Raw genomic sequence first — 16,165 nt, 5'->3', positions numbered from 1 at the left:
AAGTGCACCATGTGCACCAGTGAGAAAAGTAAGCGAGCATGCACAGCCCGGGCTTTTTAACGAGGTTATTAGCTACTTTTTTTTTTTTGCATTCCTGATGCCATTGTAAAAAATGCTCGTGAATTTATCTGGGGGAACCAGAATGGATGACCGGTGAGGGCGGTGAGTGGGGAGGGGGTGTGGGAGGAGATTGTAGGCATGTTGGGGTTGAGTTTGATTGAATAAAAGTTTTACTTTTGAGGTGTAGGAATATCCAACTGGATACCCTCAAACCATCTTTGAGTTACACGCTTACCTGAACCGGCTGGACAAAGTAGACATACAGTACATAATCTAAATGCATATGGGTATAGTGTCACTCCAACTGACTTACCAATTGAGTTGGAGAAATACATTCAACTGAATTGCATTAAGATTAGCCATGATGTCAAGAGAAACAATAATGAGGAGACAACCGGCAAATTAAGTGCGAATAGTCACTGTTGCTCGGACGAGGACTGTTAGAATTTGCATTAAAGCTACAGTGAGGAGTTTTCATCCAAAACTAGCAAACATCTACCTAAAAAGGCATGCAAAAAACACCACCAACAGCCCAGTTGCCACTGATAAAAGTTCGCTAGCATGCTAACTGGTGTCTTTTCGCAATATGTGGTGATACCCTGGATGGCTGGTGGGAGTGACACGTGTGTTTATCTGTCCTTGTGAGATACATGTACATATTCACAGAGCACAGGTTCACATGGAACATATTCACAACGCACAGGTTCACCAGTTCACTAATCACAAGTTCACAAGGAACATATTCAATACACAGGTTCACTAGGAACATATTCACAATGCACAGGTTCACTAATCACAAGGAACATATTCAATACACAGGTTCACTAGGAACATATTCACAATGCACAGGTTCACTAATCACAAGTTCACAAGGAACATATTCAATACACAGGTTCACTAGGAACATATTCACAATGCACAGGTTCACCAGTTCACTAATCACAAGTTCACAAGGAACATATTCAATACACAGGTTCACTAGGAACATATTCACAATGCACAGGTTCACAAGTTCACTAATCACAAGTTCACAAGGAACATATTCAATACACAGGTTCACAAGGAACATATTCAATACACAGGTTCACTAGGAACATATTCACAACGCACAGGTTAGAATCCACACAGCTAGATACAATTCCACTTAGCCTCACAGCAGGTAAGTGTTTTCAGTCTCGTATAGCCTCTCATGCCTGTTTCCAAAGTTCTCCCATGGCCATCTCAAGGAAATCTCTCCTCATGAACATGAGGCACCCTTTAAATAGGGAAGCCAGTTGGGTTTAATTGGACCAATTTGGTCTCCCGGGTCCAGCCACTATGGTGGGGGAGCCCGGATCCAACCATTGTGGCAGGGGAGTCCACCCCACACCAGGGCCAAACTCCTCATGAGTCACAGTGAGAAGGAGAGGGAATTTCACCTTCTCACAGTCCTTTACATGACCATGTATCATCAAAATGAAGTTAAAGACGTTAGAAAAACTAGTTGCATATAAAAACTTGTTGCATAGTGTTGCTTCAAACATTAGTATGACGCCACTGCTGGAGATGTGCTAGCAGGTCTCGGAACCAATTGTCTGGGGGCTGTTTTTAAATGTGATGATGCCACTGATCCCACTTCATCCCACCACCAGGCAAAGGTTGAGAAAGCAATCAAAATGGATTTGGAAATCAGGAACAGGTTTTTCCGAGGAGCGATTGGGATGGCTTGTTTACACCCCGTAACTGTTTCCATTGGATTGACTCTTTGGCTGGGTGATCTGTGCGTGGACGTCCTGCTAGCCTGCTACAAACAGATGCGCTCCGTGGCCCTGCAAACAATACAAGTAAATCAGAATCATTCGCCCAGAGAAACATCTAGATGGGATGATGGAAAGTATCATTGAATTAAGTTGTTTGCAGGGTACAAAAGGTTAAATGTTGTTGATGCTGTGACAGGGCTAGGATTGACTTTGTTGACACTATCATGCTAGCGTATTGCTTTTCACACATTCAACTTTAGATTCTTCAATCTCTTCTCAGTCAAACGGCGAACTGCATGAAATTCAGGCCTCTCTTGCTCTTTCCCACTATGACAAATACATATTGCCAAAAGAATCTAGTACATGTGCTTCAGACTGGAGCTTAATTTGAATGAAATGCTGGTTAAAATTAGAGATGTGAGATATATAACGTACTCACCATTCTTAGAATACCCCTTGCTTGACTTCTTGTCTCTTTTATTTTTAAGATTTGGAGCACGCAATGGAAAAGCAGGACCAAAGCATCTGGCTAAAGTGAGTGAAAAAAAGCCTGTGGCTTACACAGAGAACAGGACTGTGAGTCTGCATTGGCGTGAAAGTGTGAGGAAAATACACACACACACACACACACACACACACACACACACACACACACACACACACACACACACACACTCACACAACTTTTCATCTTCATGGTGTGTGGAAATGCTTGGCACATGCCATCTGTTGACTTTCGATAGGTGCTACTCACCCTCTCAGAGATCTGGCCATTTTGGGACCTGGTGACAAATCTGGTCATTTTAACCTCCTGTGCTGAAGGCCAAAGCTTACACAAACACATAAAACCTCATTTGCTAAAGATATCCTGCAGGCCCAGAGAGCTGTTCTGCATTTGCATGGGTCAGTGTGAAGGTTTCCTGGCAAACCTCTCCTTTGGCTGCTATATTAAATATTTGATTGGCTTCTGCACATCAGGCATGGTTGTGTGTTTTGTGTGCGTGTGTGTGTGTGTGTGTGTGTGTGTGTGTGTGTGTGTGTGTGTGTATGTATGTGCGTTTGTGTATGTGCGTGTGAGTGTGTGTGTGTGTGTGTGTGTGTACATGTGTGTGTGTGTGTATGTGCGTGTGAGTGTGTGTGTGTGTGTGTACATGTGTGTGTGTGTGTGTGTGTGTGTACATTTGTGTGCGTGTATTAATGATTGCTATCAAACAAGAGGTCAAGAGGGTAAATCCAGTAGTTGAAAGGACAGTGGCGGGACTGTACGATAATCTATCCCACATGTCAGATCTTTTCTTTCATTTTTCTTTCTTTCTCCCTTTCTTTCTTCTTTCCTTCCTCTCTTTCTTTCTATCTATCTTTCTTTCTTTCTATCTTTCTTTTGGGTTAGGGGGGCTGTGTGACTCTGCCGCTACCTCCACAGTCACCCCCTTGCCTACAGACCCAAACCCCAGTCATGTGGGACAGCAGATAATATATCAGTGGTCTCAGTCCACTCACGTTTCTTAACAAGCCACGCTCATTTCCTGCATTTATTCACTTATTCCCCCGTGTCCCATTCCACTGAGCTTCCCTACGCCGTATGGCTCCCCTCTCTCTCTCTCTCTCTCTCTCTCTCTCTCTCTCTCTCTGAGCCAGTCTATCTCTGCGCTCATATACAGATGTGCACGGGGAAGTCAGAGAGATGTAGACACAGTGAAGGTCATCTCTACGCGAATGACAGGAAACTGGGACACATTTTCCACAATGGGTTTCACTGTTGTCTCACGTGACTTCTGGTGCTATTCTGTGTCGTTCATGAACGACAGTGTCCAAAGTACTGCCAGTTTGTCCCTCAGGATTTGTCCCTTTGCTTGTCCATATGATTTGTTTCGTTTTCCATCACCGTTATTTTGTGTGTTTGTGTCTGTGTGTGTGTGTGTTCTGCTGGTGTCTTTCATGTGGAGTAGGAAATAACAGAAGTACCCTGTGAGGTACATGAGCCATGTCACACACACACGCACACGCACACGCACACGTCTTAGACTTCAAACAGCCATGTCTGGGATGCAGCTTTTTGCAATCAGTGGTTTATGTGCCTTGAAATGAAAGCACATAAAATATGAAATTTCTGCGTGTGGTGCTGTACTGTGGTAGTGTGTGTGTGTGTGTGTGCGTGTGTGTGTGGGCGAGTGAGAGCGTCAGAGAGAGAGAGAGAGAGAGACTCTGTATGTTTATGAGAGTCTGTTCCTTGAGAGAAGGAGAGATCTAAAGATACAAGGAAGCAAAATTGTTTTGCGGTTAGTCCATGGCAATTGTAAAAACGTCTATTTTTTTGCATAAAACTTTTACCACACTTTTATGCCTTGTCTAGGGCATCTGGAGCCTCACTGAGTGACACATCTCAGGACGGCATGTGCTACTTCTCGACTGAATATTTACAGCACGTGGCTGGAACCAGTACACTTCAAATGAGTTCCTGAGGAGTCTTTTTCCACTGGAGAAGAAATGGTAGACCTTGGGTCAGTCGCTGGAGGGCCTGTCGCTGGGCTCCTCTTGAACAAATATCCTGCTGCTTCTACAGAGCCAGAGAGAGACTGAGTAAGAGAGAGAGAGAGAGAGAGAGAGAGAGAGAGAGAGAGAGAGAGAGAGAGGAGAGATATCTTTAAGTGTTTTGTACTGCAGTGCTTCAACACCCCCTTGCTCTAGTATTCTTGTATTACCATGGGGCGTGGCGTTCCATTTCATTATGTTGTTGCAATGCTTCAGATCTTCAGTACTGTGTTAATAAAGTGGACTGTTTCTGCTGTGATGTTCTCTGCGCGTAACAGTAGAGCATGTGGCATGTTCTTGAGCCCTTTAAATGCTGTGCTCCCATCTTTTAATAAAGCCACAGCCATCCCAGCAACCCCCCTTCTGTCTGACCCAAAGAGAGTGGAAAAAAGAAAAAAAGAAAATGGATTGGGTCTGAATTCAATTTTTTCGACCGCAAAGAAAACTGAGCCACCATTCGAGCTCAGCCACTCTTGACGTTAATGCGTTGGAAGCATCTTATTGTTTTCCTTTACTTATACTCATGTAAACAGTTGGGAGTGTGTGTGTGTGTGTGTGTGGATCTTTCAGGAAACATGACTGAGCATGATATCCGTACACTGCGGTGTGGCTCAAAAACAGCAGGCCTGAGACTGTTCCCTTCTCCGCAGTTAAAAAAAAAAAACTGAGAAACATTCTCACATTTGCACGCAGAATGAAGGGAATGTGTTCGGTGGCCGGGTTTTCTGCCTGCAGACCAGAGAGGGAGAGAGAGAAACTGGGCCCTGCTCGCAAGGATGAAATATGATGAGCTGTTTAACCTACACTCCTCTGACCCGTAAGGAGCCATGCGGGGATCCTCTGTGCTGGTCTAAGAGTGCACCCATCTGACCCATGTACAAAGAGTTTGGTGGTAAACAAGCCATAGAGAAGGGCTTTCATGTGGAAGGCCAATGAAAGCAGATGGACATATTCGGTAGCCTAACCTCCACTGGTGTCCTTTTGAAGAGCCGATCCAGTACTGAAATACCCCCCCTACACACGCACACCCAAACCGGTAGTTCAAGAGTCGGCCAGGAAGTCTCTCATGTAGCACACTATGATTTCTGTGGGAGGAAAAAAAAGAGGAACTTGAGAAACGTGTAATTTTGAAAGTTGAAAAATTCAAAACTAATTTGTTCCACAGCCAGAGTGCTGACGAAAGTTTGAGGAAAAAAAAAGAATTACGAGGACCACTCGCCAGCCGTTTTTATTAGGGCACGGGGCTGACGCGTAGGGATGATGTGCCATTTTTAGTCTGAGTTGGCAGCGATTAGCATGTACACTCGTAGCACCACCCTGGAGCTGTGGTCTGTGCGGTGGTGCTGCGACTCAGACGCCAAGGCTCTCTCAGTAGTCTGTGGGGGAAATAAAGCTTTATGTGCAGTAAAACTGTCCTCACTTGAATCCTCACGTTTCCAAAAATAAACAACGAGACGTGCACAAACATCACCCGACTCTTTCTTCCCCCGACCTGCCCTGGAAGTGGATGTCACTGATTGGTTCACTAAGGGCTCAAGGGGATGAAATGTTATGATATTACGAGCATGCAGGTGTTCCGTTGGACACGGAGGGGGAGGCAGTTGGATACCCATTTCCTCAGAAACATTTTTGCTACTGACTCCTAATTGCTAACAAACGCATTTCACCCAAGTTAATTTTAATTGGGACAAAGTGCTTGTCTTCAGCTTCACACGGGTGGTAGGTGCATGTCATGTTGATGATATTCTGTTTGGTAAGTGTACAACAGGGCAACAATTAGTCACCCTTTTTATAGCTTTCGCTTTCAACATTCATGTACCTGAAACCACTGCTTGTAATATTCTTGATAAAAGCTGAATGTAGAATTTAAAATCTGGATTAATTAGCACTAGATCAAAGTCAAGGGTTTTTTGCCCATTCTTGTTTCAACCACATGTGGCCCACAGATTCAGCTCCAGCATATGGTTTTATTTAGTGTTGTAGAGAGGTTAAATAGGAAACTTGGATAAGGGAGAGCACACTGGATATTTTTATATGGTGAAATTTTCTAACTTTCTTGGGCCTTTTAAAACATATATGTAACATACTTTATCTGTACCTTCCTTTCTAGTGGCAACAGGGCAAACGTTTTAAGCTATCTAACATATGTATGTAAAAATGAATGAAAACAAATATAAGAAAGAAAAAAATCTTTATTGGTTAAAATTAGCTTTTCACAGATATGATTAATGATGTTTTGTTTTGTTTTGTTCTGTTCTGTTATTTTTCTTCTCATGCACTTGAACACTGTACAACAGTGTATTTCCATGGAGTGACTTCATCTCATCACACTTCTATCAAACAAATATGCAAACAAATTTTTGTCTGTCATTGGATGGAAAATCTGATATTGACATCAACAGATCAAAACCCAAAGGTACAGCTCTATGGAAATGTGGTCATTTTTTGCCTTGTATGTTGTAAAAAATAAATTAGTATCATGCATATCAGAGAACATTTGCCACTTTTTTTGCATCATATTACAACCTAGCCAGGATTTCAGTGCAAACACCATTGTAGCTGAAACATAATTCCTGATCCTGCGTGTTCGAGTACCAAAATCTATGATGCAAAGTTGTGGAATTCATAATTGTCCAATTGAAATTTCATCAACTAATGTTTGGTGTTTGTGGAGCTACATTGGTGTATACCATATTTCAATATAGTGACTAAATATTAGTCCAGCTCTCTAAGCAGTCTTCTAAAAACTCACATTTGTGACACAGTTAGCTTGATTTACAGTACTAAAAATCTATCTCTCAAGCAGCAAGATTACATTGAATAAAAAAAATTAATAAAAAAAACGCTCTCCACTGCCTTCTTCTCCCATTCAAAAAAGAACAAAATAAAATATCACCTTTGAGAGAAAAAGAGAAAAACAAAACATTTCTTTAAAATAAAAAGTTTTAAAAACAAAATTTTGCAAAAGAGTCAAGCTGTGTATCTTACAGCAGCTTTAGTCCAGACATCAAACATATCCCACAAAAAAAAAACACAAATCAATAAAACTGACAGCACATAAATTCAAAGTTTATCAGGAAATGACAGTCCACTACAATTACTAAAAGAGCGACCTTTCACTTGTGTATTTCTGAAATTTGGATTGTGGTCAATAAATATGCAGTTGGGTATAGTGACTTCAAACATTACTCACATGATTATGACCTTGGGTAGTAGTCAATCCTCGCCTAGTGGTGGATGTCCTGTATATGTTTGGTAATAAATAAATAGTATGTCATGATATTTAGCATTAGAATTTACTCACAACCCTGTTTCACATGATGGACTTGAGGTCTTGCGAGAGAAGGCGCATAATGGGGACTAGACCCAAGTGATTTGTTTCCTTTTTATGTTTTCCTTTCTTTCTTTAGTTCGTGTTAGACTGCTTTCAGTAAATGAACTACAAGTGCAACATTTTCAAATTGGAATGTTCTTTGTTTTTCTATGTGGGTGTGTGTGTGTGCATGTGTGTGTTAGAGGGTGTGTGTGTGTGTGTGTGTGTATGGTCACCGGATTACACCAACACAGGTCGATCAAACCAAACACATCACCAAGGCATAATCTTCTACTGTGAAGTGAGGGACTGTCATGGGAATCAGCAAACAGAACATCAGAGTCTTGTGCCCTTCCCTCCTCCATAGCTGTTCTGTTGTTAAGGCTTGTTAGCTCCACTAGTTTCAACATCATCATTAATAGATAGTACCTCCAGCAGTGTTAAGTAATTGTTTTTTAAAAGTCTCTGATGACTAGAGTCTGGTGAGAACAGTGGATGAGGAAGGGAGGGTCAGGGGGGTAGAGGAGGAACCATCGGCCTCACCACCCTACTCTTATTCCTCTTTGCTCCTAGCACGTGAGGTGGCCTCTTTGTGCCTTCTGTTCTCTGGCCATGGTGACCCCCCGCTCTTCAGAAGACAAAGGGATTGAGAGAGAGAGAGAGAGAGAGAGAGTGGGGGACCTAGAGGAAGACAGGGAGGGAAGGGTGGGGGGGTCGAGGATGGTGGCTGGGACAAAGAGGGGTGGGTGGGGGATTGACCGCCGGGGCTAGACGTCTAGATCGTCCGGCCGTGGTCGGCTGCTGATGCGGCTGCTGGCCCGGCTGCAAGGCCTTGGGTCCAGGAGCGCCAGTGGCTGAAGCTCGTGGCCCGGCGGCAGTTTCTGGTGCTCCTGGGTGCCATCTGGGAAGTCAAAGGCCTGGGCATGCGAGTTGGAGATGGTGCTGCCGTTCTGGCCCAGCCGGTTCTGCTCCGTGCTGTAGTTGGCCCAGTTCTGCTCGTTGGCCTGCTTGTTATAAATGCGACAGGAGTTGGTCCTCTCCCCCGTGGCCAGCTTGTAGCCTGGCGGTGACATGGGGGAGAGTGGGGCGGTGGGCGATGAGCATCCGTTGTAGTAGGCGTACTTGGTGGTGGACATGTCCTTGGGCGTGGTGCTCATGGTGCCGGCGATGGGGTAGAGGTTACCCTGATTCCCCTTGACGCGGTCCTTGATACGCTTGTAGAAGACGTAGAACAGCTCGACTACGTTGAGCCCCAGGGACACCAGCGAAACCACCAGCATGAAGATGATGAAGACAGTCTTCTCCGTGGGCCGGGAGAGAAAGCAGTCCACGCGGTGCGGGCAGGGGTCGCGCTCGCAAGTGTACACTGCCGCAAGCGTGAAGCCGTACAAGTACCACTGGATGACCAGGAAGCCCACCTCGAAGAGCGACTTGAAGAGGATGCTAAAGATGTAGGTGCGCAAGAGGGCGCCCTTCATCTTGACCTTGCCGTGCTCCTGCAGCCCGTGCTTGAGCTTCTTCATCTCGATCTTCTGCAGCGGGATCTCCACGTCACCACCGTCGTTGCCCACCAACTTCAGCTCCTCTTTCTTGCGGTTGAGCTTCTCCTCCTTGCGCATCAGGTAGAAGACGTGAGCCAGGTAGAGCAGCGTGGGCGTGGACACGAAGATAATCTGTAGCACCCAGTAGCGCACGTGCGAGATAGGAAAGGACTTGTCGTAGCAGACGTTCTCGCAACCGGGCTGCTGCGTGTTGCATTTGAAGGCCGACTGTTCATCGCCCCACGCCGACTCCACTGCCGTCCCCAGCACCAGGATGCGAAAGATGAAAAGCACGGAGAGCCAGACTTTTCCACCGGCCGTGGAGTAAGCCTGGACTTTGTCCAGGAGTCTTCCCAAAGCACTCCAGTCACCCATCTCGAGGGAGTTCTAACTGCAAACAGATCAAAAACATTAAAGGTCACCCATCTAACAGTTGTAAAAGCATCCCAGATTGCACAAAAAGTCAAAGCTATTGAAATACACAACCCTGTACAAATCCTGTGGGGCAATAATCATCAACTGCCTACACTGCAGTTATTTGTGATATTGCAACCACCACAAGTAAGTTGGCGTAGGATCTGGGCCTCAAAGGCACTTGAGATTGCTTTGCAGACTCAGTGCACATCCATGAGGTTGAAATATCTGATAGAGAAACTCTATTTACAGCCGTGTTCACTGAAAAATAAGTGGACAGTGTGACACATGCAGGTGGTCGTCAAAGTTTTGTATGACCGTCAATTTCATGTTTGTTTGTTTTTCCTTTTATAAGACTGCACATTTGCGCTGTGGACCTGTTCTTTATCAAACCATTTCGCAAGAAAGTCCCTATAAACATTAAAGACCATATAGTCAATGAAAGAAGTCCTCAAGGGTCCTCTAGGATCCCATCAAGATGCAGCAATCCATACCTAAACGTATTTACAACCATGCCTGGTCCAGTCTGCAGGAATTATGCCTAAAATGGATTGTATCCTTTTGTATGAATTCTTAATTGGCACCACAGACTCTGCCATACTTGTATCTATGCAACCGCGACGCAGTCGGTTTACTGAAACCTACAAACGAAACTTTCACCTCTCAGGTCTGTAGCCGCTGTAGCCTACTGGTTTTCACTAGTATCTTTCTCTGAGCCTGGTAACAGGTAGCTCTGTTCTGGCCTGGTTGCAGTTGCCAGCACCGCTCTAAAATCACTGAAACATTTCATCTAGTGGGAGACTGTGACGATTAAAACCCACAGCTCGAACACATAGGAAAGAGGCGAGTGACTGCACATAATGCGTAGACGGATGCCATCAGTGAACCACCAAGGGCCCAGTTTATTTAGAAAAGATGTCAAGAGTACCTTGTTAAAGGAGTGAAATGCCGAGATTACAGGGTATTTTCTGTTTTTTTTTTATCAAGCTGTCGGGACCACACAACGGGGTTCAGGAGACGGCACTGCCCGCTGCCTCGGAAAAATTGCAAAGAATAGCTACGTACGGCTTAAATTCGCTGAATCCGGTATACATTTTCAGTGGTTTTACAGGACGCAACTTCTTTCTTGGTACAAAAACCACACTGGGTCGTTTGTGGGGCACTTTAATGAATTATTAAGTAAAGCCTCTCTTTCAATTTACTCCATATTTGTTTACAATACACAAAGCAAAGCCCCTTCTGGTCCCCCATAACGCTCACTATAGGCTAAATATTGTATAGGTGCGTTGTACCCCGATTTGAAACCCCGAATTCTGACTCTGTATTAAAGTTCGCAGGTAGGCCTAAGATTCCAGATAGACCACTGGTCTAATATAGTGCCATCCAGAAAGAACTTCACATTCCCACAGCTGTGAAACGTGTGCCTTCCAGATGCGCGACAGGACTAAAACAAATTTCGAGTTCAAGTTAAGTGTGACTGGTCTTAACAGGGGAAAGAGCTTTATCTGATTACAATCTAACAGTGAAAAGGGATCCAAGTGTAAATATGGTTTATTTCCCATTCATTTTTTGTCTGAGAACCCCTAAAAATGTAAAATAATTAACTATTAATTGTTCTTAAGACTATTATTGTTGGCAAGATCACCGTCTCATTTTACCGTCAAGATGTATAAGCGACAGTGTACGCTACAGATGCTCAATATTTTGATGTAAAATCCTTTTCCAGAATCTGCAGCAAATATCTAAAAACGTGGGCATGTAAAACCCTGAATGATTCACAACACAACTACTTCTATATTTACAATTCATTTATTTTAAATGTTCTAGACCAAAATCAACTCATTGAGATTGAGCCTCAAAAAGATTTGTGTCTCATATGCTCACAAAATGTTGAGATGCACTCTCAAATCAAAGTTCTCACAAACTACTATAAAGACGTAAAATGCACTGTTTTCTTCTTTGAAGTTGTCAAAGTTATCTCAAGCTTACCTGGAAAGTCACCGAGAAGTAAGAAGAGAGCCCGGAGGCACTTTCTCCGTAACTTCTTCTCAAACAGTCGCCGCTTTCTTGAAATCCAAGTTTGGGACTACAGAGAAACTGAGCACCACTTGTCAAACTTTCCTTGCTTATAACAGTCTTCGTGCGGGTTGAGAAGGAGGGAGAGAATCTAGAGAGAGAAAAGTTTTGTCACCTGATTCCCTACGTCAGAAGTGTCGGACCTCCTGGACTCCTCACTGAACTCTTTAACAAACGTACACATCTGAACGCATGGAAGCGCATAGCAGAAAGTTTCAAACTCCGTATTTCAAGACATTAAATCCGCAGACTCTGTGTAGTTACGTAGGTAACAGAGACACTTAGGTTTCACCCTGTGCACATTATCTCTAAATGAGTTTGTGATAATTAAAAAGTCATAAAAACTATAAAGTGGTTTTGAAGGGATACATTATTTTTTATTTAGGCATGTTTTTATCATATTTTCTATTCTGACCATGCAACACATAATGATTTCAAAGTCACTTGTCTTTGGTCCCAAATATTGTGTATATTTTGCCTAAAAGTAAAGTTAATGTAGAGTGTGCATTGTTTATCAGCATTTAGTTAAATGTTGATTGAAAAATCCATGGCCTTTTAAACTTAACTTCTTACAGGAGATAGATAAAACCTTATACCAGAGCACAATTCATACAAAATGTAAAATACGGGGAGTTGCGCCATCTAGTGCCTATAGAGATTGACACAGGCGACCTTGTGAAATGTCTCAAGTATCACTTATTTTGAAATGATTAATTATTTCATGCCCCTGCACTTGACAAACAGATAATTGTTCCCTAAAGAAAATGACTGGAGTCACAGCTTGGAGTGACATTTCATGTAAAGCATACAAACACTCCAGGCACATGGCAACCTCAACACGACATAGTTGACCTTTAACAGGCAAACAGTGGACATGGCTGATGAACAATGGCATCATGCGCCTTGGCAGAAGCAACATTCTTGCACATTTTACTGGGTTCAAGGACAGATTGTTGAGTCTTTTATTTGTAATAAATGTACAAAACACTCCAAAAATCTCTTTTGCCTTGTCATTGTGGTGTGTTGTGTGTAGACTGATAAGAAAAATGAATGACTTGAATCCATTTTAAGATGAGTCTGAAACATAACACAATGTGGAAAACTTGGAAGGGTCTGAAAACGTACCCATGAGCATGTGGCGTTACCATGGGCCTGTTGCCCCAACAGGCCTTGGTGATTTGTTCTTACACTGCAGAATCTCCTATAAAGCTCTTAAGACACTTTGAGTGTTTAAAAAATGCCAGTAGTCTTCTTTACGCTCAAGACTTAATTGTCCAGTGCTCCAACGCCACCCCTCATAATCCCTATAGTCTTTTCTCGTCATCCACTGTCTCACTCACTTGTCGTTCTCACCCTTTTCATCTGAACAGCCATATTCTTTACTCTTTCTCCCATGCTTCCCTGCTCTCCTCTCTATCTCATTCCCTTCCTCCCTTCGATGTACTCCCTATCTGTCCATCAGACTTCCCTTTTATTGTAATCTCCACCTTTTGGTTGCAGCTCAGTCTCAGTCCTTCTCCTCACTGCACTGGCTGGTGGCTTTGCTGCATCACTTCCTTCATTAGGAAAAGGTGCAGAATTATCATATCACCAATCTTGCTTCACGAATCACATTAAAAGCTGGTTGGTATACGTTATAATATTCTGTTAGTAATGTTAATGTGATATCAATAATCTAAATTATAATTCAAATAGTAATATAATGTAGTTCTATAATTTGTGATAACAGCAATACAACTCGAAACTAAATGCTTTAGAGATGCGTTTATAATGTTGCCATTACAACAGCAACATCCAAAAGTAATGTACACATTTCGGTTGTTCTTTTTGTTGTTCACTTGTTGTTCACACAAGTGGATCTAAGAGTGTTTTCTGATAATGTGGAGGACTGACTTAGCAAAGCAAGCACACCCTTTAAATATTGACAGAAGGAACGCATACACACAGACACAAACACACACATGCACACACACACACACATACACACCCACACACACACACACACACACTGACTCTAACTTTGGGCTGCCATTGTTACTGACTACAGTTGTGACAGCATGTAATACTGTATGTGTATTTACCACAGTCACACTCGCTACGGACAGAACAAACAAACAGACAAATGAATGTCCAGAAACAAACCACAGTAAATGAATGTCACACGTATGACAACCACATTATTGTTCTGTAACTTTGCTAATTGTTGTGATTGCACTGTTCTAAGGTATCCACCATCGACACAGTGATACAATGGCAATGTCTCCCCCTGCAGGCGATTATTAATTCCACCTTACAGTGACTCCTCTTAGATTTGAGACGTTAATTCCGAAAATTCATAGTCATTTTAACTACGGTTGTATAAATTGATGAAAGAAATTGTGTACAGCAGATAACATAATTTAACTGTCGATGCCAGATTCATAGTAACGATTTTGTAATGGTTCTGAGGTTTTGGAGAGGATCTCAGCAAAAAACAGTGACATCTTTGCCCTCTATCTAGTAGTGCTATATCACCATCTAGTGGCTTTCCACCAACGTATGCTTCCAGAGTCACTTTCATAACCCACAACTCATACAACACAAACACTCACACAAACACTTTCACAAAGACAGAAAACAACATTAGCACACACAAATACCCACACAAAACAAACAAACAGAGAGAGACAGACAGTTCTGACTGTCATTTCTGAAGAGTGGGATGGGAGTGAATGAGGGAGAGGATCATGTTTCAGAGGATCCAGTTCACAATCAGGAAGTTCACTTCCAGCTCTACCTTTCTTAGGCCCAGGCAGTGAATTAATGGAAGCCATCATGGCATCGTCATGGTCCACTACAACACATAGAAAACCTATTCGTAACACACTTTTATGTCTGCTAGAAATTTAATATGAATTTCATCGGGTACTTTTGGGTTCTAACATTATGTCTAAACGTTTCAAAGGGTGAAAGTTCAGAAGGAAGACCTTAAAGTCAAAGCTAGTCTACACTGATAAGTGAAATATGGGACACTGTGGCTTCAACCTTTTGTGTGGCAATTGTAATATCCAGGCTGAAACACAAACAGAAGTTGAAGTTGCAAAACTGTGATCTAAAGCATTTTTCCCTTAAAAAAATCGGTTGAATGTTACAGATACCATTTACATATTCCACATATTTCCAAGTCTCAGTCCAGTTGACATGGAGATAGTGACAACATCACTGTAATGGAGTGGGCTCATAAAGAGAGCTTTACCTCTGGGTGTTGGTATCCATGGTTACACACAGAGATGAGCAGTAGTGACTTTTCTCTTTACCGGCAGGGAAACCACTTAACTTCGGTCCCTGCAATCCTGCAAATCACAGCACAGAATTAACTAGGCCATATCAGTCAGCATCTCTACCCTTAGACGTTTGTGCCTTAATGATCTTAATGAGCATCTTAATGATTAACACACACCCTCACACAACAACAGTATACAGACCTAAACACAAACATGCACAAACATACACAGGTATAATGACATAATATTAGTACTGTACCCAATTAATGACCCTTACAGGGGTGTGTTTACTAATAGCATAACTGTGCAACGATTAAATCATTAAATCATAGTAACTATCATTTTAAATCTCTCTCTCTGTCTCTGTCTGTTACCGTGACCATTTCACACCACTGCTCTTGGGAAACACACTACAGAGCAGCATTAACCAAACATATACACACTGACTGACTCACACATAACCCAGCCGGTTAACCGGTGTTTGGTCTGACTCTTTATTTCTGTGTTTTGTCACAAAATCACAATCCTGCATAGCTTTTGCTTATGTTTGGAAGTGTACTTTTTCACTTTTTAGCGTACAGAAATAATGTTCAAGTCTCACCTTTCACCATGCACGAGACAATTAACATTTCATGACCTGATCACAAACTCCTGTAAACCTAATTTCTCTCTCTTCTCTGGTGTCATCACTGTTTAATTTGAACCGCCATGATCTCTAATAGTTTTAATTCAATGGGCTGTATTTCTTAATCATTTGATCAGAAGGCCTTTATGTAAAGCTACTTACTCACTGTGAAGTAGAAACTATCGGCTGCTTACCTTCCTTTGGGGCGAAATCTAGTTAGTTTCATGAGTGTGTTACTCTGACCTTGGTGTTGGATTTATAAACTGAGCCATTAGTCAGGTAGAACTTTGTGGAATGTGGGCATAAGTGTGACTTAAGGTACGAATGTAATTCTTTTGCATAAATTGATAGTTTAGGGGTTGTAGCGTCGTTTTGACCAGTTTGACAGCACGTTGTAAACTTCAGTTCATCCACTTGAAGGGCTTTTGTTCTTCACTGTGACCTGACCTGACCTGACTCCTATCACTCCACCCTGACCAGGATCTAGATTACAGCCATAGATGCACGTCTGTGAGTGTATTAGTGTGTGCTGAAATGAAAACCAGACTGCCATGCGTGTGTGAAAGTATTTAACTAACCAGCACCACCAACACTGTAGTAGT

General features: G+C 42.7%; 1 protein-coding gene across 1 annotated transcript; it reads right to left on the bottom strand.

Annotated features, from left to right (window-relative positions):
* Window positions 1–6,505: 6,505 nt before the first annotated feature.
* gja1b (gap junction protein alpha 1b) lies at window positions 6,506–11,753 on the bottom strand. The gene is made up of 2 exons (XM_012829211.3): window positions 11,589–11,753; window positions 6,506–9,576 (listed from the first exon to the last, which is right to left on the bottom strand). The coding sequence occupies exon 2, from the start codon at window positions 9,558–9,560 to the stop codon at window positions 8,412–8,414; it is 1,149 nt and encodes a 382-aa protein (XP_012684665.1). The 5' UTR covers window positions 9,561–9,576; window positions 11,589–11,753; the 3' UTR covers window positions 6,506–8,411.
* Between the last annotated feature and the right edge of the window lie 4,412 nt (window positions 11,754–16,165).

Source organism: Clupea harengus, chromosome 15 (assembly GCF_900700415.2).
Source record: "Clupea harengus chromosome 15, Ch_v2.0.2, whole genome shotgun sequence".
NCBI classification, from domain to species: domain Eukaryota; kingdom Metazoa; phylum Chordata; class Actinopteri; order Clupeiformes; family Clupeidae; genus Clupea; species Clupea harengus.
This window is presented reverse-complemented; position numbering and strand designations above follow the sequence as displayed.

Coding starts and splice junctions, on each gene's coding strand:
- gja1b (XM_012829211.3), bottom strand. CDS start 9,560: ATGGGTGACTGGAGTGCTTTGGGAAGACTCCTGGACAAAGTCCAGGCT.